The sequence below is a fragment of the Nerophis ophidion genome, linkage group LG23 (genome assembly GCF_033978795.1).
Source record: "Nerophis ophidion isolate RoL-2023_Sa linkage group LG23, RoL_Noph_v1.0, whole genome shotgun sequence".
NCBI lineage: Eukaryota > Metazoa > Chordata > Actinopteri > Syngnathiformes > Syngnathidae > Nerophis > Nerophis ophidion.
In genome coordinates this window covers 30,586,933-30,610,622 of record NC_084633.1, presented here as the reverse complement: position 1 = coordinate 30,610,622, position 23,690 = coordinate 30,586,933, and the positions used below count along the sequence as shown (strand labels likewise).

Genomic DNA, 23,690 nt, shown 5'->3' with positions numbered 1-23,690 from the left:
ACTGAGGAAACTAATTGTTGAAGCCCTTGAAAGTGGAAGTCTTTCTCCATCCATCCATCTTCTTCCACTTATCCAAGGTCAGGTCGCGGGGGCGGCAGCTTAAGCATTCAAACAACGTAACATAGTACACCATTTAGTAATCTTTATTTCAACCAGTTGTTCAACCTCACTCTCTCGGCTTCTGTCTGCTCCATTGTTTCACCCTACGGTCATGCTGGCTTCTACAAGCCGGCATGAACCGTATATTCAGGTTCAAAAAGCTGTAAATCCTCATTGGTCCAATTATAATCTTCGTTGTCTGTTACCAAGTCCGCCATGATTAGAAGACACACTCGCGTTTGTTTCCGAGAGTAGGAACACGCATTTTATTTATTTATTTTTAAAAAATTGCAGAAATATACAATATAAATATCCTGGAATATGAGTTTTCACTGTTACCTTAGCAAGGTGGAGCCAGTAAACATGCTTTAATTCTAGTCGTCTCAACACTAGCGCATTTATGGCAATTTCAGGATTCCGTGCAAACAAAGTCTATTCTTTCTGAACCGCGGAGAAGATTATGAAAGAGGACGTCTTACGCAGTTTTGGGGACATTTGCCTCAATGTCTGCTCTGAAGAGCGTGTTGAAGATCACTGGTGGAACATGGATTGACTTGAGTTCTTAAAACACTATATTTGCCTGTTGCTGCTAATTTGTCAACTATTTATTTGGTATCTGTCTATTTTGGTGAATCACAAGTTAAGTTAAAGTACCAATAATTGTCTCACAAACACACTAGGTGTAGTGAAATTTGTCCTCTGCATTTGACCCATCTTCTTGTTCACCCCTCGGGAGGTGAGGGGTGCATTGAGCAGCAGCGGTGGCCGCGCCCGGGAGTCATTTTTGGTGATTTAACCCCCAATTCAACCCTTGATGCTGAGTGCCAAGCAGGGAGGTATTGGGTCCCATTTTTAAAGTCTTTGGTATGACTCGGCCGGGGTTTGAACTCACAACCTACCCATCTCAGGGCGGACACTCTACCCACTAGGCCACTGAGTAGGTTTAAGCGTCATCATTATTCGCCATTATGCGACCAGAGCGCGGTAGAGTTCGCACTGAAGTCGCATCCCAATAATATGTGATTGATTATTTAATATTCATCCGTCTATTTCCCACCCCTTGTCCCTCTCGGGGTGCTGGAGCCTGTCCCAGCTGCATATAAACCTCACAACAATAATAATGTCTATGATATTGCTCTATAAATAAACTTGCCTTGCCCTGCCGAGGTAAACCCACAGTTGAATGTGCAGCGTGTAGTTGCTTGTTCGTCACTATTGAATGTGCGGCGGGTAGTGGCTTGTTTGACACTGTTGAATGTGTGGCGTGTACTGGTTTGTTTGTCACCAGGGGTGTAACGGTACGTGTATTTGTATTGAACCGTTTCGGTACTCGGGTTCGGTTCGGAGGTGAACCGAACGACACGGACATATAAGCAGCGCACCGCATGTTGTCAGTAGTCAGTAGTTTAGTCCGGGATGTACACTGTGTAGTGATGAATCCAATAAACATTTGATTTGATTTGATTTGACTTTGATTTGACATTAAATTTGCAAAATACGGTTGCGCATTTTGCAAATTGCGCCCATTGGTATTGGGCTTACAACATCGACCACACCTCCTCTTTTCACGGGATATGTCCTCCTTGCGGGACTGTCCAGGTGGAGTTTCTTAAATGCCTCGGATGTCCGGCATTTTAAGTTATGGTTGCGTGTATTTTCAATGTACTTTCAGGGTTAAGAAGGGGTTAAAAACAAAAAAAAAAAGTGGTGCACGCAGCGTTAACATTTGTGAGGGCGGGGCAGAGACAGAGAGAGCGAGAGAGTTATGATAAACGCGCATGCGTCGCCAGGCTCTGCTTTTTACCCATAGATTAATCAGGTTAAATTTTTTATTATCTATTGCAGGGGTGTCAAAAGTGTCCCCCGGAGGCCATTTGCGGCCGACAGCTAATGTTTTAAAGCCCCACGGCACATTCTAAGAATACTATTAAAATAAACAAAAACATAAACAAAAGTAAAATAAAAAAGCTTAAAGGCTAAATGTAATTTAGAAAAAGTTGCAACGTTGACTAATAAAACAAAGCTGTTTTTTTTTTCTTTCAAACTGTCATAGCTCAAAACATAATAATGAATCAAAATCAATGTTATGAATTATTGACCTATCCAAGTTTCCTCTTACTTCACATCAAATATTCCACTAAGAAAAATATTTTTGGTGGAAGATTTAGCAAATTTGTTAAATAATAAAAAAATGTATATTTTGTTTTTTTCTTACTGTACCAAAAATGAACTGAACCGTGACCTCTTGACCGAGGTACGTACCGAACCGAAATTTTTGTGTACTGTTACACACCTATTTGTCACTGTTGATTTGAAGGCCAAACAACATTCTTGTAAAGGATCCAATGCCGTCATAGGCTATGTACGAGACGTGCGATACACACATAAAAAGTTGTTGGGCTGAACCAAAGCAACAATAATTGCTGATTTAATAGGTGCTTTGTCAAGTCCTAAATTTCCTTTTCGGTAAGTCCAAGCACACGCATGCACATTGGTATAATAAGTACAGACAGATGACACAAACCAGCTTCATCATACAGTGCTTATGTTGCATGATTATCCAAGTCTAGTGCAGATGTACACAGACACAACTTTATTTACTTTTTTGCACACTGTAAATCTTACTTATCATTTCGTAATACATAAATATTTACTACTGCTTCAATATCCTTGAGGCAGACTCAGAGCTGGAAGTGTGAAATGTGTGTCATACTGTTTATGAAAAGTGGGTTGTCATTTTCTATATTAATGAATTATTTATTTATTTATTTATTTTATTCCGGCAGACAGACACATATAGCAACACTTCATCAGTCTTTGTAATTTGACAGACATGCAACGGCACCCACCAAAAAGGCATACAGGAAAAAAGCAAGAATGCTTATGTCCTGCCCCTAATTTACAATCAACTTATATGTTGGTTATATATGTTGGTTATATAGTCCAAGTTTCAACAGCAGATTTGATGGATACATGACAATTTCAGAACAGGTATAACCTATGATAATAGATGATAATGAGAAGTCAGTACGGTATACATACACCAATATGGATTTAATTGAGTGTTAATGAGATTAGCTCCATCTTGCCTGGGTACCTTTCGTCTTCTGAAGCCTAGTCTGGTGTCTTATGTCCCTTATTCCACAGTGAGTTATTTTGCACCTGTCTCCCACAGTAGAGATAGTCCAAACAACTAGTCATGTTTTTGATAGTTTCCCAACACATTTGTATCGAACTCTTAGGCTACAAGACAGTTTTAACCCCGCTATAGATAGCCTTTAATGTAGAATTTACTATGTTATGTTTGAAGTTCAGGACACCCCTGAGTTCATGTGGACCATCTGAGTGAAAACAGACTGTATATTTGCCGGTAGAGCCCTTTGTGAGGCCATGAACATAACTTGAAGGCTACTGTATTAGACTTACAAATGAGTCGAACCTGCAAATAACTACGCACTTGCTGACAATATGAAAAAAGTCAACAAGTAAAAAGACATTTTAGTTGCGTACATTCTGATGTACAACATTCTTTTAGTTTAGTTTGAGAAAATTACTCATTATGAACAAATCATTGGTATGAGCTCTATATGGTGCATAATGTATAATCATAATTGCCTTTTTCTGGAGCTTAAATTGCGGTTCAATAGTGTCCCATTAGGTGTGCCCCCAAACTTCAGTGCAATACTGTAAATGTGGCAAATAAAGAGCTAAGTAAATCGTTCTATGTGAATTTTGATTTAGTAATTTTTGTATTTTCCACAAAATTGAGACACACTTAGGCAGTTTAGATTGTACTGCTTTCACATGTGGTTTCCAGGTCAGTAGAGTGTCTATCTTACCCCTAAGACCTTGTGTGCATTCACTCTATTTATAAACGTCCCGCTAACTTCTCTGTGTATGTTTTTTTTCCAGTCCCCTTCTCCCGAAGAGGATATAGTTTGTTTTTGAGAGATTAAGTGATAGTTTATTAAAAACCACAAATGAATTTTTGTTCACTGTGTTTTTCTAATTGAATTAAATAATTTCTAGAACAGAGGATATGCATAAAATGTATTTAAATCAACCTTAATTTTGTTATTTTATATTCTATATTTGTACTTGTTTGTGGTGTCCAGCCCTTTGTTTTTCCACGTTGGTTGTTTTAAAGGGCTTTATAAATAAAGTAAGTATTGCAAGCCTTAAGTCTGTCTTCCATATCTGTCTGGTCCAAAGGTTCATGCCCAAGTGAGCAACTCCCTTGCTGTTGCCCAGGCACTGGCCAATGATGTTGACTGCCATGTCTTCCCCTTCAGAGACTTTGGTAAAGGCCACATAAAGAAGCTTCGGGTTAGCCCTGATGCATTCATTCAAATCGCCTTCCAGCTGGCCTACTACAGGGTAAGACACATTTATCCCATAAGAACAACATTCTTTTTTTTTTTCTGTAACCCAAAACATATGTTGCTGAAGCAGATATGCCAGCTGTTGCATAAACTGCTGCTAAAAATAAACGCTCACATTTCCTTAAATTGTATTGTCAGCTTTTGGCAAAGCAGATTTTCATAACATTGCTTGAACCTACTGTGAGGTTATGGAGGCGATGTTGGTACTTTTTGGTAGACACTAAGTAGACACAGTACAAGCCAAGTATTGCACTGTATAAGTTTTTGCTTGGAATTTCTCCTGTGATTTTGTTATTTTGCCTTCTAATTTGGTGATCATGAATTCTTGACCAAAATAGAACACAGGACAAATGTTTTTGACAAACATTAAATATTTATATAAATCTATTTAATATGAGGACTATAACAATATAGAAAAATAGCATCAGTCAATTTAAAAAATAACAAAACAAAAACATTCCCTATATATATATATATATATATATATATATATATATGTATATGTGTTCATTTAATTTCTGATATTTATTGTTTACATTGTACAAAGTCTACCAAGTCAAATTCCTTGTTTGTTAAGACATACTTGGCCAATGAAGCTGATTCTAAATTCTGATTACCGTATTTTTTGGACTATAAGGCAAACACAAAATCCTTTAATTTTCTCTCCAATCGGCAGTGCGCCTTATAACATGGTGCGCCTAATGTATGGAATAATTCTGATTATGCTTTCCGACCTCGAATCAATTTTATTTGGTACATGGTGTATTTATAAGTGTGACCAGTAGATGGTAGTCACACATAAGTGATACTTGTAGACTCCAATATGACGCCAGTAAACAACACTTTAAATGTTCCATTGGAAATAAAGAACATTACACACGGCACTCAAAACTCTGTCAAAATGTTTTAGTATGACTTTGAAGCCGCATCGCTTGATGGATTGTCGGCCCATTACAGCTACCGTAGTCACTGGTACAAGTATTATTATGGTGTGTATAAGGACCGCAAAATGGCACCCATTAGCAGACATATTATCTGGCGTTTGTTTTTACAATATTATGCAAAACCAACTTTTCTTAGCTTTTGGTACCTGCCGATGTGTATTTGAGATCTGCATACGTCTTGAAAATTTGCGCACCTCCGCCACTGTAGTTCGTGCCGATTCCATGCTCGATAAGCTTCTTCTTTTTCACTATCTTCTTGTTATGGGACATTAACCCTCTGCTGTTGCCATTTCTAGTATAAAGTAGCGTAAAGTTTAACTTATGTTTCGCTATGGAAGTGCTAAGAACTACCGCTGTAGTGAGTTTACATAATTCACCCACAGAACTTTAATTATTAGAGAGTTCCGGTCGGACGGTTTTGCACGGGACACGTTTCCGCTGTTGCACTAGTGAGCCACGAATGAGGAGATGCTTCTCCGTTGTAGATTCAAGTAAAGTCCGCCCACAAAAACGGCGCATCCTGAAGCGACTGTCTGAAAGCGGCTTGTAGATTGTCTGTAATATTGACTGAGGAACCACCATTACATGTTTTGTAGACCACAAGGAAATGGTTTAAATTTACAAAAAAATGATAATATGACTCCTTTAATATACGCCTTATAATCTGGTGCGCCTTTTGTATGAAAAAAGACCTGACTAGACCCGCTCATCGGCAGTGTGCCTTATAATCCAGTGCACCCTATGGTCCATAAAATACCTAATTATTAATTAAAATAGTTGATACAACATTAAAATAAATCATGAATGATTGGGAGCAGAAAGATGTATAAACGTATATCTGCCCCTTATTCGTACGTATACATTAGCTATTCAACTCAGAAGATTATGAAGGCCATAATTATATACCATAACATACAACAAAAAATAAGCAAATACATCAGCTTACTCAGTCATTACTTTTGTTCCACTTAATCATGATTGTTCAGATGTTTTAATTGTTGACATAATCTGAATTAACTTTGAAAAGATTGAACATTTCTTCACAATGCTTTCTTATTGTCAGAATGTCATCCACAAACATTTTTTTTATATTTTACTTCTTACTCAACACCTAACAGCATAGTATGAAGTGCACATTTTGAACAATTCTGCAATAATATTGCAAATAAATTGCTGACCTACACCAATTTTTAGTACATTATGTGCAGTCAAATTAAATTGTGTAAATTATCTGCGTTTATATATGATTAATGCATTTTTGATGTTAATTAATTGCATTTGTTAACTATGGCTGTCCTACATGTATTACATACAACTGGGGCAAAATAAAGTCTACACTGCAAATTAAGTAAAGAAAAGCAAAAACTACTACTGACTCTCGTTCAGATCTTTTGTCTTTTTTCCACAAATCCGAACCAAAATCTGTTTTGTCCATGACTACTCTGGAAAACTAAATTGCTGTATTACATTACTTGTGGGGCGGCATGGCGTAGTGGGTAGAGCGGCAGTGCCAGAAACCTGAGGGTTGCAGGTTCGCTTCCCACCTATCGACATCCAAATCGCTGCTGTTGTGTCCTTGGGCAGGACACTTCACCCTTTGCTCCCGGTGCCGCTCACACTGTTGAATGAATGATGAATGAATGATTAGTGGTGGTCGGAGGGGCCGTAGGCGCAAACTGGCAGCCACGCTTCCGTCAGTCTACTCCAGGGCAGCTGTGGCTACAGATGTAGCTTACCACCACCAGGTGTGAACAAATGATGGGTTCCCACTTCTCTGTGAGCGCTTTGAGTATCTAACAATAGAAAAGCGCGATATAAATCTAATCCATTATTATTATTATTATTATTATTATTATTACATTGGAAACCCACTTTGTAATGCAGGAATCGCACCTCTAAATAGTTTATCCTATATTTATACTCCATACTAGTCCTCTGGACTTCTTTTAGTGGCTGTGCGGATTTTCCGAGAAAGATTCATATCTTTTTGTCACTTCTTTTTTCTTTTCATTAGGACCGTGGAAGTTTCTGTCTGACTTACGAAGCATCAATGACCCGTCTTTTCAGGGAAGGACGCACCGAGACTGTGCGATCCTGCTCCAGTGAGAGCAGTGCCTTTGTCAAAGCTTTGGAGAGTTCAGAGGTACGTCTTACAGCTGTTTTTCTCATTTAGGTCTTTGTCGAACAAAACATTTAACAGTAGAACCCGTTCATGTCCACCTTCCTTAGACCGGCTTACTGGCTGAAACCTGAAACCAAAACTGGCCATTGCTTGCATGTTACCTTTAGCCAGAGATATACGGACAATGGATAATAATAATGGATTTTTCAACCTAAGGCGGTTAGTTGACATGGTTTTCCTCCATTTGTGTATATTTTTATAAAAATAATACTGTTTCAGTGTGATATTTATTACATTTATCGACCAAAGCTGCTGCGGTAATTTTGTTGTTGTTTTTTTCTTAGGACTTGTTTTTTTATGAAAATTAAAACCAAAAAATATGTCTTGGTTTTCGTGTAGTCTCTCAGGTATTGTACAGCCGAAAATTTGGGCCTAACAAACTTGTTTGTTTGAGAGATATTTTGTTATCCGAGTTATATACAAAGTAGATCTTGAATTAAAGGGGACCTATGATGTATTTTGTTGTTTTTTACATGTTAGATACTCGTGTTAAACAAAGCCAAAGCGTCATATCATTTTATTCATGCATTTTGAGGTTTTGCCATCTGGCTACGTTGTGATGTCACAGTGAGGGAGACATACTTATCCATCCATCCATGTTCTACCGCTTATTCACTGTTGAGGTCGCGGGGGGCGCTGGCGCCTATCTCAGCTACAATCGGGCGGAAGGCGGGGTACACCCTGGACAAGTCGCCACCTCATCGCAGGGCCAACACAGATAGACAGACAACATTCACACTCACATTCACACACTAGGGCCAATTTAGTGTTGCCAATCAACCTATGCCCAGGTGCATGTCTTTGGAGGTGGGAGGAAGCCGGAGTACCCCGAGGGAACCCACGCATTCACTGGTAGAACATGCAAACTCCACACAAAGATCCCGAGCCTGGGATTGAACCCAGGACTGCAGGACCTTCGTATCGTGAGGCAGACGCACTAACCCCTCTTCCACCGTTTAATTTAGACATTAAACCTTAGAGAGTCCTTCAATATTATATAATCGGTCCGAGGACCGGAAAGGCTTTCAGTCATTAAAGTCCTCAAAGAAAGCCATATATTATTATTATTTTTTTTTTTTATTATCTTCAATGTTGAAGATCAACTTCAGATCTTTTTGTTGATTTAAAATGTTCTATGTTCTATTCCCCTTTGTCAGAGGAACAAAAATGTTTTGCAATGGCAAAAATTTACACTATGCACTGCTAAGGCTGGGATTGCTGCCGCTGCTCTCCCATCTCTTGACCTGCAGCTCCACTTCGGAGGATGCTGCTGGCTGCATGACTGTCCGACAGGTCCTTGCGGCTTTTGGTGGCACAATGATGGCTCTGCTCCGAGTCTCCAAAAATGAGCCGCCTGTAACCTTTTCTTCCATGCCATGTGGGTTCAATGTTTGTGAAAACCACCACGACCTTGTAACAAGAAATGTCCACCATATAATAAAAAAAAAAGGGTATATTTTTATATTTTTAAATACAAATGTTGGCACGTATTGTTTGACAACCAGCATGCAATAACTGTGTATTAATTGGGCGAAACAAAGTAATTTAAATTATATTGTTCCGCTGAATTGAGTGTCCATACAAAGAATCTTACAAGTTGGTGAGCCAGTCTTGTCATGTTATTAAAGACACTGCAGGATTCCAACTGTGTCCGTAGCACATTATCCATGTTCCACCACCTCTTCCTGACTCAGTGGCCCAGTGGTTAGAGTGTCTGCCCTGAGATCGGTTGGTCGTGAGTTCAAACCCCGGCCGAGTCATACCAAAGACTGTAAAAATGGGACCCACTCAGCATCAAGGGTTGGAATTAGGGGTTAAATCACTAAATGATTCCCGGGCGCGGCCCTTGCTGCTGCTCACTGCTCCCCTGTGGGGATGGGTCAAATGCAGAGAATAATTTCACCGCACTTAGTGTGTGTGTGTGACAATCATTGGCACTTTAAGTCTGGACTCAACCCAGAAGTCATTCTTTGCCTTTTTAATGACGTCATCGCGGGTTGACTCTGTAGTTGTATGCTAAGTAACACAGGTACGGTACAAGTCTCTGCTTGTACGTTTGCAAAGTAACCCACAAATGCACCAAATTGAATTCAAGTATGAAGTCTGCTTGGCTCTTCACTTCCTCCTTTCCTCCCTCTTAAATCCTCTTGTCTATAGGGTTGGCCATCAATGGGAACCGGGACTAACATTCTGATTATTCCGAAATCGTTCAAATTATTTTAATTGCGATCAACCGATCGGACGAAATAGCTGCTACCATTTTTGTCGAGTTGATTAAAAGGGGACGGACATTTCATCAAAAAAATAACGTTATAGCACCCTTATTTAAACATGCAAACCTTTATGATGAGCCTGCCTATGTAAGAATAAAACTTGAGAATCGTTAGGAACCGGAATCAAAACAAGGAATCCGAAACCCACAAATTCAAACCCAACCCTTTGCGTCATCTCCTGCAAGAGCCTTCAATTAAGATTAAAGTGATGTTAAATGTTAAATTCAAGGCTGTTTTCGACTAAACATTATCATAGTCGAATCCTATTTGTTGATTATGCTTATAGTCTACTATCAGTCGAAGCTATGCCGTTGTTTTTTTAAGAGTGAAATAAAACGATTTTGAGGATAGTAGTATACTCCCGACTGGTCAATAGGACTACGTTTACACTGCAGACCAATGTGGCCCAAGTCAGATTTTTTGAAGTCTGAGTTTTTTCCAGCTGACTCTTTTCACTTCAGGTAAAATGTGATCTTTATCAGACTCCAGTGTAGACGCGCACAGGCCCCAGTGTGGCCTCGATGTCGCTTGTATGCACGATTCGATAAAGAGAAAATAAATAAATTTGCTACTTACTTACTTACACCTACTGCCCGTCAACAAGTGTTCTCCAGGCATTTGTGTCTTGGGCCGTTATCTCCAGTTGGGTTCAAGTCATCTTCATGCTCTTTGTGTCTGCCTCCAGGTCTCTGTGCCAGGTGTTTCAGGGATGGCCCTTTTTCCGTTTGCCCTGCGGGTTCCATATTAGTGCTTGTCTAGTAATGGTATTTTTGGCCTTACGCAGCTGATTAGCTCTTTGCCGGAGTTCAGTATTGCTGATGATGACTGGCCATCGTATGTGAAGAATCTTCCGCAGACAGCTTTGAGTGAAGACCTGCACTTTTTTGGCGATGTCAGCTGTGGTTCTCCAGGTCTCTGCTCCATATAGGACTGCTTTGATGTCGGTGTGAAAAAATCTGACTTTGGTGTTTAGATCCCAAATGTTACGAGGTTGTTACAATTACAAAATAAAATAAAAGCCGCGCACCTTGAAAATTTGTTTTTTCTTACATGAAAATAAAGTAATATAACGAATGAATGGGTATATCTAGTGTAATATATTTGGTAAGTTTGTAATATTTTAGTGGCTGTTAAGTAGAGGCAACACTGACATCAGCTTGGATCCACAGTAGCAATATTTTTCACCTCTCATGTAAACAACTTCCGCAATGTACAAACCCCGTTTCCATATGAGTTGGGAAATTGTGTTAGATGTAAATATAAACAGAATACAATGATATGCAAAACCTTTTCAACACATATTCAGTTGAATATGCTACAAAGACACCATATTTCATGTTCAAACTCATACACTTAATTTTTTTTATGCAAATAATATTTAACTTAAAATTTCATGGCTGCAACACGTGCCAAAGTAGTTGGGAAAGGGCATGTTCACCACTGTGTTACATCACCTTTTCTTTTAACAACACTCAAACGTTTGGGAACTGAGGAAACTAATTGTTAAAGCTTTGAAAGTGGAATTCTTTCCCATTCTTGTTTTATGTAGAGCTTCAGTCGTTCAACAGTCCGGGGTCTCCGCTGTCGTATTTTATGCTTCATTATGCGCCACACATTTTCGATGGGAGACAGGTCTGAACTGCAGGCGGGCCAGGAAATTACCTGCACTCTTTTTTTACGAAGCCACGCTGTTGTAACACTTGTCTTGCTGAAATAAGCAGGGGCATCCATGATAACGTTGCTTGGATGACAACATATGTTGCTCCAAAAGCTGTAAGGACCTTTCAACATTAATGGTGCCTTCACAGATGTGTAAGTTACCCATGCCTTGGGCACTAATACACCCCCATACCATCACAGATGCTGGCTTTTGAACTTTGCGCCTATAACAATCCGAATGGTTATTTTCCTCTTTGTTCTGGAGGACACCACATCCTTTGTTTCCAAATATAATTTAAAATGTGGACTCGTCAGACCACAGAACACCTTTCCACTTTGCATCAGTCCATCTTAGATGAGCTCAGGCCCAGCCGAGCCGGCGGCGTTTCAGGATATTTTTGATAAATGGGTTTGGCTTTGCATAGTAGAGTTTTAACTTGAACCTACAGATGTAGCTACCAACTGTAGTTACTGACAGTGGGTTTATGAAGTGTTCTTGAGCCCATGTGGTGATATCCTTTACACACTGATGTCGGTTTTTGATGCAGCACCGCCTGAGGGATCAAAAGTCCGTAATATAATCGCTTACGTGCAGTGATTTCTCCAGATTCTCTGAACTTTTTGATGATTTTACAGACCGTAGATGGTAAAATCCCTAAATTCCTTGCAATAGCTCGTTGAGAAATGTCGTTCTAAAACTGTTCGACAATTTGCTTACAAAGTGGTGACCCTCACTCCATCCTTGTTTGTGAATTACTTAGCATTTCATGGAAGCTTCCTTTATACCCAATCATGGCACTCACCTGTTCCCAATTTGCCTGCACACCTGTGGGATGTTCCATTTAAGTGTTTGATTAACTTTCTTCAACTTTATCAGTATTTATTTCCACCTTTCCCAACTTCTTTGTCACGTGTTGCTGGCATCAAATTCTAAAGTTAATGATTATTTGCACAAAAAAAAACATTTATCAGTTTGAACATCAAATATGTTGTCTTTGTAGCATATTCAACTGAATATGGGTTGAAAAGAATTTGCAAATCATTGTATTCTGTTTATATTTTTACATCTAACACAATTTCCCAACTCATATGGAAACGACGTTTGTACGTAACATGTAAGCAAATACGCAGATCATCAATTCCGGCCCTTCAACAATCGCAATTTCGCAATTTTATATATATATATATATATATATATATATATATATATATTCATATATTACATATAGCCTATTATTTGTGCACTATTTACTAGTGATGCAGTGAAAATTCATCCGTTGAACAAAGACTTTGCTCATCGTGACCGGATGATGTGATGGCGAATGGTGTAGCTCGCCCACAGCTGACGAAACACTCACGTGCAGGTTGCATTCAGGTTGCATTCTGTCTAGACTGAAGTCAAATTTGAAGAGATCAAATCCCAATCTGATTTGGGTTACTTCCTGATGTAATCTGAATATAATGCAAAAAGATCAGATCTGAAGCACTTTGAAGCGTTTAAAATCTGATCTGTGTCACTTAAGGGCAAAAAAATCCGATTTGGTGTGCAGTGTAAATGACGCCTAGTAGATGTCAGTATAACAGCACAAGCCACAGAACCATTTGTAAAGAAAGTATGGTCAACTAAACCAGTGGTTCTCAACCTTTTTTCAGGGATGTACCCCCTCTGAACATTTTTATAATTCAAGTACCCCCTAATCAGAGTAAAGCATTTTCGGTTGAAAAAAAGAGATAAAGAAGTAAAATTCAGCACTATGTCATCAGTTTCTGATTCATTAAATTGTATAACGGTGCAAAATATTGCTCATTTGTAGTGGTCTTTCTTGAACTATTTGGAAAAAAATATATAAAAATAACTAAAAACTTGTTGAAAAACAAGTGATTCAATTATAAATAAAGATTTCTACACATAGAAGTAATCATCAACTTAAAGTGCCCTCTTTGAGGATTGTAATAGAGATGGATTCATCAACTTAATTCTAAACATTTATTCACAGAAAAAGAAATATTTAACATCAATATTTATGGAACATGTCTACAATTGTATTGTTGTTCTTTTTTTCACAGTTTATGAACTTACATTCATATTTTGTTGAAATATTATTCAATATATATATTTATAGAGGATTTTTTAATTGTTGCTATTTTTAGAATATTTAAAAAAAAATCCCACGTACGCCCAGGGGTACGCGTACCCCCATTTGAGAACCACTAAACTAAACCACAGGCGCCAGGTTGCACACCAAGGATGTGTTCAGCTGTGCTCTGAAGCATGCAATTACAGCCGTTCTAACATTGTTTTCCTAAATAGTATGTCTAAATGTAGTTCTAAACATGTTCCAGCTCATAAACTTACAATAAATAATTTCATTTCCTAAAAGTATGATCTTGGGGCAATTTTACGGCCGTATTTGATGAACTTTGCCACTATATTCATGCAGTGTTTATTGACTCTCTAACACTCCCACTGGCACAATGTCTGTCAGAAAACAAAGAACAACCAAACGTATTACCTTCATTTTGATAAAAGCCCCATTAGTTTTGACCAACTGTTACGGAAAAGTTGTCTTTTGTGTAAAGTATGTCAACTGTGGTGTTTGCCTTCAATGTATTTTTTTTTTTTTTGATCACTGTGCTATTATGCCTGTGCTTTAACTTTGTTTTTTTTTATATTTTTCATAGGTTTTGCTGTGGCTAGTCATGGCATCCTAATCTTATTATCACTATATTAACTTGAAGACCGAATGAATGCTGATTTTAACTGCATTAGTTTATTTTGGATTACTGGTGGTGACACATGCAGAAAAGGTGCAATTTTGAAACAACTCATTGTATTCATTCACTGTTACTGAGAGTGGTACATACCACCTTTTCCATGTGTTTGTCACCTTACTAACCTCACACAAGATACCATTGTCATTCATTGGCATTTTAGCCTCCTTGGTGAACCTTTACTTTCCAAAATTGTCTTCGATGCGTTGCAAATGCTTCCCGAATTTTTGCCAGCGGAGCATTCTCATGCCGCACAACAGGGCATGTTAACATGGCAAAAAAATCGTCAATCAAAAGAAATGTAATGAGGAAGTGCAATGTCGTTTAGCGTGGCGGAAAGTAGTCATGTGAGAGCTTTTGACCAAAATCTATAGCCCAAACCCAATGTTCACCCGGATAGAAAAAGTACCGGCATTTTCAAAGGCAGTATTACCTTTTTTAATTAATTAGTACCACGGTACTTAATTCGTAGCGGTGTACCGTACAACCCGAGTCCCACCCTTACACAACAAACGCGGCAGCAATGGAGTTAATGGTTGAGATTGTTTTTTTTATCATTAATCATGCTTCGGCTGTTCAATGAAGAACTACACAGAGAAGAAGCCGCCATTGACGACTTGGTGTTGTCTTTTGTGAATTTTTTGAAGGTATTAAACAATGTTTTCACATTTGAAAACTTTCTGGCAGTATTTTAGCCTAACGATAGCTAGCATGGCTAGCTGGCTAAGGTTACAAACTATCATGTAATACAGGGGTCGGGAACCTTTTTGGCTTAGAGAGCCAAGAATCCAAATATTTTAAAATGTATTTCCGTAAGAGCCATATAACATTTTTTTCAACACTGAATACACCTAAACGCGTGCATTTTTAAGTAAGACCAACATTACTAAAGTATAATAGGTCTCTTATTCTTTGTAATAACATCGATATTCTGAAGCTAACTGTGGAGGGGGCGTGGCCTGTGGGCCTCAGCGAAGCGGGGTGTGCCAAGACCGGCCTCGAAATCAGCGACAGGTGCGTAGACAACCCACCTAGGCCGTGTTATCTAATCACCTGTCGCTCTGTTATAAGCAGCAGCCAGGAGGAGAGACAGGGTTGGAGCTGGAGCCAGAGTGCGACCGAGAACGAAAGAGAAAAAGAAAATTGCTGGAAAGCAACTGAGAGACTTATTGGAAAAATTAAAAAATATCTTAACCCTGAAACGAGAGGGACTGGACCCTCTTCCACTCTGGCGTTGCCGGCAGTGAGAGGCGACGGGCTGGGGTGGCAATTCTGGTTGCCCCCCGGCTCAAAGCCTGTACGTTTGAGTTCAACCCAGTGGACGAGAGGGTAGCTTCCCTTCGCCTTCGGGTGGGGGGGACGGGTCCTGACTGTTGTTTGTGCTTACGCACCAAACAGCAGTTCAGAATACCCACCCTTTTTGGGTACACTCGAGGGAGTACTGGAAAGTGCTCCTCCGGGTGATTCCCTTGTCCTACTGGGGGACTTCAACGCTCATGTTGGCAACGACAATGAAACCTGGAGAGGCGTGATTGGGAAGAATGGTCGCCCGGATCTAAACCCGAGTGGTGTTTTGTTATTGGACTTTTGTGCTCGTCACAGTTTGTCGATAACAAACACCATGTTCAAACATAAGGGTGTCCATATGTGCACTTGGCACCAGGACACCCTAGGCCGCAGTTCCATGATCGACTTTGTAGTTGTGTCATCGGATTTGCGGCCTTATGTTTTGGACACTCGGGTGAAGAGAGGGGCGGAGCTTTCTACCGATCACCACCTGGTGGTGAGTTGGCTGCGATGGTGGGGGAGGATGCCGGACAGACCTGGCAGGCCCAAGCGCATTGTGAGGGTCTGCTGGGAACGTCTGGCAGAGTCTCCTGTCAGAGAGAGTTTCAATTCCCACCTCCGGGAGAACTTTGAACATGTCACGAGGGAGGTGCGGGACATTGAGTCCGAGTGGACCATGTTCCGAACCTCTATTGTCGAGGCGGCTGATTGGAGCTGTGGCCGCAAGGCTGTTGGTGCCTGTCGTGGCGGTAATCCCAGAACCCGTTGGTGGACACCAGCAGTGAGGGATGCCGTCAAGCTGAAGAAGGAGTCCTATCGGGTTCTTTTGGCTCATAGGACTCCGGAGGCAGTGGACGGGTACCGACGGGCCAAGCGGTGTGCAGCTTTAGCGGTCGCGGAGGCAAAAACTCGGACATGGGAAGAGTTCGGGGAAGCCATGGAAAACGACTTCCGGACGGCTTCGAAGCGATTCTGGACCACCATACGGCGCCTCAGGAAGGGGAAGCAGTGCACTATCAACACCGTGTATGGTGCGGATGGTGTTCTGCTGACTTCGACTGCGGATGTTGTGGATCGGTGGAGGGAATACTTCGAAGACTTCCTCAATCCCACCAACACGTCTTTCTTTGAGGAAGCGGTGCCTGGGGAATCTGTAGTGGACTCTCCTATTTCTGGGGCTGAGGTCGCTGAGGTAGTTAAAAAGCTCCTCGGCGGCAAGGCCCCGGGGGTGGATGAGATCCGCCCGGAGTTCCTTAAGGCTCTGGATGCTGTGGGGCAGTCTTGGTTGACAAGACTCTGCAGCATCGCGTGGACATCGGGGGCGGTACCTCTGGATTGGCAGACCGGGGTGGTGGTCCCTCTCTTTAAGAAGGGGGACCGGAGGGTGTGTTCCAACTATCGTGGGATCACACTCCTCAGCCTTCCCGGTAAGGTTTATTCAGGTGTACTGGAGAGGAGGCTTCGCCGGATAGTCAAACCTCGGATTCAGGAGGAACAGTGTGGTTTTCGTCCTGGTCGTGGAACTGTGGACCAGCTCTATACTCTCGGCAGGGTTCTTGAGGGTGCATGGGAGTTTGCCCAACCAGTCTACATGTGCTTTGTGGACTTGGAGAAGGCATTCGACCGTGTCCCTCGGGAAGTCCTGTGGGGAGTGCTCAGAGAGTATGGGGTATCGGAATGTCTTATTGTGGCAGTCCGCTCCCTGTATGATCAGTGTCAGAGCTTGGTCCGCATTGCTGGCAGTAAGTCGGACACGTTTCCAGTGAAGGTTGGACTCCGCCAAGGCTGTCCTTTGTCACCGATTCTGTTCATAACTTTTATGGACAGAATTTCTAGGCGCAGTCAAGGCGTTGAGGGGTTCCGGTTTGGTGGCCACGGGATTAGGTCTCTGCTTTTTGCAGATGATGTAGTCCTGATGGCTTCATCTGGCCGGGATCTTCAGCTCTCACTGGATCGGTTCGCAGCCGAGTGTGAAGCGACCGGAATGAAAATCAGCACCTCCAAGTCCGAGTCCATGGTTCTCGCCCGGAAAAGGGTGGAGTGCCATCTCCGGGTTGGGGAGGAGACCCTGCCCCAAGTGGAGGAGTTCAAGTACCTAGGAGTCTTGTTCACGAGTGGTGGAAGAGTGGATCGTGAGATCGACAGGTGGATCGGTGCGGCGTCTTCAGTAATGCGGACGTTGTATCGATCCGTTGTGGTGAAGAAGGAGCTGAGCCGGAAGGCAAAGCTCTCAATTTACCGGTCGATCTACGTTCCCATCCTCACCTATGGTCATGAGCTTTGGGTCATGACCGAAAGGATAAGATCACGGGTACAAGCGGCCGAAATGAGTTTCCTCCGCCGGGTGGCGGGGCTCTCCCTTAGAGATAGGGTGAGAAGCTCTGCCATCCGGGAGGAGCTCAACGTAAAGCCGCTGCTCCTCCACATCGAGAGGAGCCAGATGAGGTGGTTCGGGCATCTGGTCAGGATGCCACCCGAACGCCTCCCTAGGGATGTGTTTAGGGCACGTCCAGCTGGTAGGAGGCCACGGGGAAGACCCAGGACACGTTGGAAAGACTATGTCTCCCGGCTGGCCTGGGAACGCCTCGGGATCCCCCGGGAAGAGCTAGACGAAGTGGCTGGAGATAGGGAAGTCTGGGCTTCCCTGCTTAGGCTGCTGCCCCCGCGACCCGACCTCGGATAAGCGGAAGATGATGGATGGATGGATGGATGGTAACCCTGAAACAGGCTTTCATGTCGGTGCTTGATGGTCTGAAGAACCCCCAGGAGGGCAAGCCCTAAAAAAAATAATAATAAATAAAGTGCGGTAGAAAAAGGATGGATGGATTCAAATGCATGAGCATGTTTAATATTTTGAACGTTATTTTTAACACTTTGATTACAAGTGGAATTAGTCATTACTTATTGTGTTAAGCAGTGTTAGCTCAGATTTATCCAAGAGCCAGATGCAGTCATCAAAAGAGCCACATCTGGCTCTAGAGCCATAGGTTCCCTACCCCTGATGTAATATATAACTTATGTAGAAATTGGGGAATTGTCTCTGGCCCTCCGTGGGGGAGTCCGCATCTGAAATTCCTTGCTCTAAAGCAGTGGTTCTTAACCTTGTTGGAGGTACCGAACCCCAACAATTTCATATACGCATTCACCGAACCCTTCTTTAGTGAAAAATAAATGGTAAATGGGTTATATTTCTATGCGCTTTCCTACCTTCAGGGTACTCAAAACGCTTTGACACTATTTCCACATTCACACATTCACACACACATTCACACACTGATGGCGGGAGCTGCCATGCAAGGCGCTAACCACGACCCATCAGTAGCAAGGGAGAATTGTCTTGCTCAAGGACACAACGGACGTGATGAGGTTGGTAGAAGGTGGGGATCAAACCAGGAACCCTCAGGTTGCTGGCACGGCCGCTTTCCCAACCTCGCCGCCACAAAATGTTTTTTTTTTTTTTTTTCAAATTCAAGAAAGAGTTAGGTTTTTTTCACTGGTGCACAAAATAAACCGTGCATGAACATTACCTTGCTCTAAGAACAAAACCAACACAGTGCGTGAACTCACAACAAATTACACACCTGCAAATCAGATGTAAAATTCGAGGGAACATTGTTTGAGGAGTATCCATGATACGTCGATAGGGAAAAGGTTTTTTTTTACACGATGAGTCGGGTGTGTCTTGACCTCTGCGGCGGAGGCTCTGCCGAACCCCTGAAGCAGACTCACCGAATCCCTAGGGTTCGATTGAACCCAGGTTAAGAACCACTGCTCTAAAGGGATAGATTAATACCCCCAATACCATTATATACAAAGAAGAATTGGAACACCACTACTCTCACGGGAAACGCGCACAATTTACGGATAGAGCTATAAAGTAGTGCGAGGGGGACTGGTCCTAGGAAATCATCCAAAATCGAGGTGTCCATAGTCTTGCTATAGATGATTCTGACTAGCCTTATGAGGTGATTATTTCAGATACTTAAAAAAGTATAAAGTGAACAAAAGAGACATCTCATTTACAACATTTTCCTAAACTGCCCTTAGAAGCTAATAAACACGGTAGAGATTGGATTGTTTAGTGAGGCTCCTCAGTTCTGGTGCTGCGACAGGACATCAAACTTGACTAAATATAGGAATTAGGAGTCGTAACAAAGTTTCTGTATGTGAACCTGCGGAAGGATCATTACTTTTACCAACAAAAAGGGCTACACCTCCATCCAATTTCTGGTGCATATGACATGAATTGGCTGGTGAGAAGGTGCGCAGTGGCACTTAGGGAGTGTGCTGACGAACTAGGTGCCCCGTGTTGAAACACCATACCACCATACTATTCTTGTGTGCAGACAAATAGCTTTTAGAGAGAGAGCGGTATGGGCGGTTGATAAACACGTCCAGCTGTTGTCAGCATGAGACGACACACCAGGAAGCAGCGATCACTTTCTAGTGACACAATTGTAAGTAAATAACAATTATCTTTTACGGCGTAGAAACTATTTGCCTGCAGACAAGAGTCTTAATCAGTGCAATCAGTGTATAATCCCAACACACTTGCTTCACACCAAGGCCTCAGCAGCTACTTAACGCCACCTCCCTTCCATGGAGGGGGCTTAATATCTGACAATTCGTTTTGGTTTATAGTCAAATCAGACTTCTCCAAATCAAATCTTTGACTATTTGATGACAGCCCTAGTTCAATTATCCATTTAATTCATCATTTATATGTACTTTAAAGGGACGGCGTGGCGCAATGGGAGAGTGGCCGTGCGCAACCCGAGGGTCCCTGGTTCAAATCCCACCTAGTACCAACCTCGTCACGTCCGTTGTGTCCTGAGCAAGACACTTCACCCTTGCTCCTGATGGGTGCTGGTTGGCGCCTTGCATGGCAGCTCCCTCCATCAGTGTGTGAATGTGTGTGTGAATGGGTAAATGTGGAAGTAATGTCAAAGCGCTTTGAGTACCTTGAAGGTAGAAAAGCGCTATACAAGTACAACCCATTATTTATTTTATTTACTTTGCATTGTTTTCTGCATGAAAAACTATAATTACTCGAGCTGTGTTGTAGAATATTCCCCTTTTCAACAATTCAATTCGGTGGCGTCTATTTGAAGGTGTAAAACGTTGGCTATTGTACCCTAAAGCATTGAGCGCCCTTCCTCCAGTGGATGTTTTTGAGGGGTGTGTGCAGCCTGTGTGTAGCTTCTATTAGTTCCCTCAGACAGGAAACCTCCCTCGCGAGATCCCTCCGATAACGATGACATCCGTCCTCTTGACGCTCTGCCATAGCCAAAGTCAGGGACCTGTGTTTTTCCCATTTTCTTTGCGGTGGAAAAAGTTGCAAGTAAGATCAGTTTATTTGTGGGAATTCCCATTCTAGCATACATCACATGGACAAAGATAAGACATCCTGGAGGAAAGTTCTGTGGTCAGATGAAACAAAAAATGAGCTGTTTGGCCACAACACCCAGCAATATATTTGGAGGAGACAAGAACACCATCTTACTGTCAAGCATGGTGGTGGTAGTATTATGATCCGGACCTGTTTTGCTGCCAATGGAACTCGTGCTTTACAGAGAGTAAATGGGACAATGAAAAAGGAAGATTACCTCCAATTTTTTCAGGACAACCTAAAATCATCAGCCCAGAGGTTGGGTGTTCCGACAGGACAATGACCCCCAAACACACACAAAAGGTGGTAAAGGAATGGCTAAATCAGGCTAGAATTAAGGTTTTAGAATGGACTTCCCAAAGTCCTGACTTAAACTTGTGGACAATGCTGAAGAAACAAGTCCATGTCAGAAAACCAACAAATTTAGCTGAACTGCACCAATTTTGTCAAGAGGAGTGGTAAGTAATTCAACCAGAAGTTTGCCAGAAGCTTGTGGATGGCTACCAAAAGTGCCTTATTGCAGTGAAACTTGCCAAGGGACGTGTAACCAAATATTAACATTGCTGTATGTACAGGTATACTGTTGACTCAGCAGACTTGGTCACATTTTCAGTATACCCACAATAAAGTCATAAAAGAACAAAACTTCATGAATGTTTTTTGTGACCAACAAGTTTGTGCTCCAATCACTCTATCACAAAAAAATAAGAGTTATAAAAAATAATTGGAAACTCAAGACAGCCAAGACAATATGTCATTCACAAGTGTATGTACATTTTTGACCCACGACTGTAAGTAAAAGAAATTCCTGAATTATTCTATTTTCAAATGTTTAAATGTTAAAAATGGTTTGGATGTGTGGAATGAATTATTTGGATTTTATATTGGTTCGCATTTCCAAAGACCCTTTCAAATGGATTAATAACAAATAGGTACGTATGTTGACCAGGGCCGTAATCAGGATTTGACAAATATCTAGGTCAAAAATTGGTGGTCTAAGAGGAGCTTTGAAAGGCTGAAATCATGGTATCCCATCACCCTTATTCCGTATAAATAATATTATCATGAGCAACACAACTAATAATCCACTTTTTTAATTACTATGCTGAAGATTAGCGAATAAAAGATACATTTTGAACATTAATTGAACTCACAACTTTCTATTTTATAATGTTGGTCCTAGAGACACTCCCCTTAGAGCCAACAGGAGTTTTAGGGAGAAATCTGTCTTCATATTGTAATCAGTGACAGAGTATGTTGTGGGCAGGAAAACGTTTGGGGTAAAATTTAATATGAAGCGCCTCGTCATTCAATACTTTATATTTGACATGTGCTTCTTCACACGGATAGCGCGTATTCTGTGTTCAGGGCCGGGCAGCACCTGACTGACATGATAGCAGTATTATACCGACAGAGTTTGACATCAATTTTATTCAAATAAAACAAACAATTGCAATGTTAGTATAATTTAGTGTTAAGGTTATAGTGACAGGTTTTTTTTACATTGGATGTCAAAAGTAAAAGTGGACTTCATTCCGTTAGGTTGTAGCAGGACCAAAGATTTTATATTGACAGAGGATGATCGACCGCATTGCAATGTACAGCGCACAGGATGTCCTACTGAAAGATTTGCAGTCAGTTATATCTTCTATTTGTCACTTAAAAAATACATAGTACAGGACCTAGGTGTCCTCAATGGTCGTTACAGCCATGATTCTGACTACATAGTCTATCCAAAGTCAATATTTAAAAGTGACAGTCTAATATTGCTGGTGATGTTATGTTGTGATCGAAGTGTTTTTGTATGCACAGACAGCAGAACACTGTTGCCGCCTCTTCAGACTGGCTTCAGAGAGGCACCAGAATCTTTATCGCCTGGCAATGACTGGAGCAGGAATTGACCGACACCTCTTCTGCCTTTATGTCATCTCTAAATATTTGGGAGTGGAGTCACCCTTCCTCAAAGAGGTCTGTAGATGTTACGTACAATGTCTGGAAGATGGGAGTACGAATGCAGCTTGTGTCATTTAAAACATCAGTCTCTTTTTTCTTGGGACATTCTAGGTTTTGTCAGAGCCTTGGCGCCTCTCCACCAGTCAGACACCAGTTCAGCATATGGATTTGTTTGACCTGAAGAATAACCCTGAATTCGTATCGCTTGGCGGAGGCTTCGGACCTGTAAGGATGACCTAATTATTTTTCTTGTCTTGTTGGGTCCTAATGTGCCACTGGAAACTCCTTCTGTGATCCTCTAGGTTGCTGATGATGGTTATGGCATTTCTTATATCATCGTAGGCGAAGACATGATCAACTTCCACGTGTCGTCCAAGTACTCCTGCAGTCAGACTGTAAATATTTCTACCCTTTTAATCTGTGATACATCTGCCATTATCGCTTTTGTTTCACTGTTGCTAATTGTAGCTGGTCTGTTGAAGGCATTTGTATCAGATGTGTCTCAATGGTGTAATATTGCAATTTATTTGCACTTTCCCTCACTTTTTTCTTTTACCGTATTTTTCGGACTATAAGGCGCACTGAAATTCCCCATATTTAAAGGCCTACTGAAACCCACTACTCCGACCACGCAGTCTGATAGTTTATACATCAATGATGAAATATTAACATTGCAACACATGCCAATACGTCCGGTTTAGTTTACTAAATTACAATTTAAAATTTCCCGCGGAGTTTCCCGTTGAAAAC

General features: G+C 41.4%; 1 protein-coding gene across 5 annotated transcripts in view; it reads left to right on the top strand.

Annotated features, from left to right (window-relative positions):
- The window catches only part of cpt1a2b (carnitine palmitoyltransferase 1A2b), a 123,352-nt gene that overhangs the window by 91,104 nt on the left and 8,558 nt on the right, over window positions 1–23,690 (top strand). For 3 of the 5 annotated variants that reach the window (XM_061884120.1, XM_061884119.1, XM_061884118.1), the window contains exons 14-18: window positions 4,312–4,476; window positions 7,440–7,568; window positions 22,800–22,955; window positions 23,052–23,165; window positions 23,243–23,335. In XM_061884120.1, coding sequence (XP_061740104.1) covers window positions 4,312–4,476; window positions 7,440–7,568; window positions 22,800–22,955; window positions 23,052–23,165; window positions 23,243–23,335 — 657 coding nt within the window. Of the gene's footprint in view, window positions 1–4,311; window positions 4,477–7,439; window positions 7,569–8,857; window positions 9,234–10,565; window positions 10,916–22,799; window positions 22,956–23,051; window positions 23,166–23,242; window positions 23,336–23,690 lie in introns of those variants that run through there. The other 2 variants (XM_061884122.1, XM_061884121.1) reach the window with 2 other exon arrangements.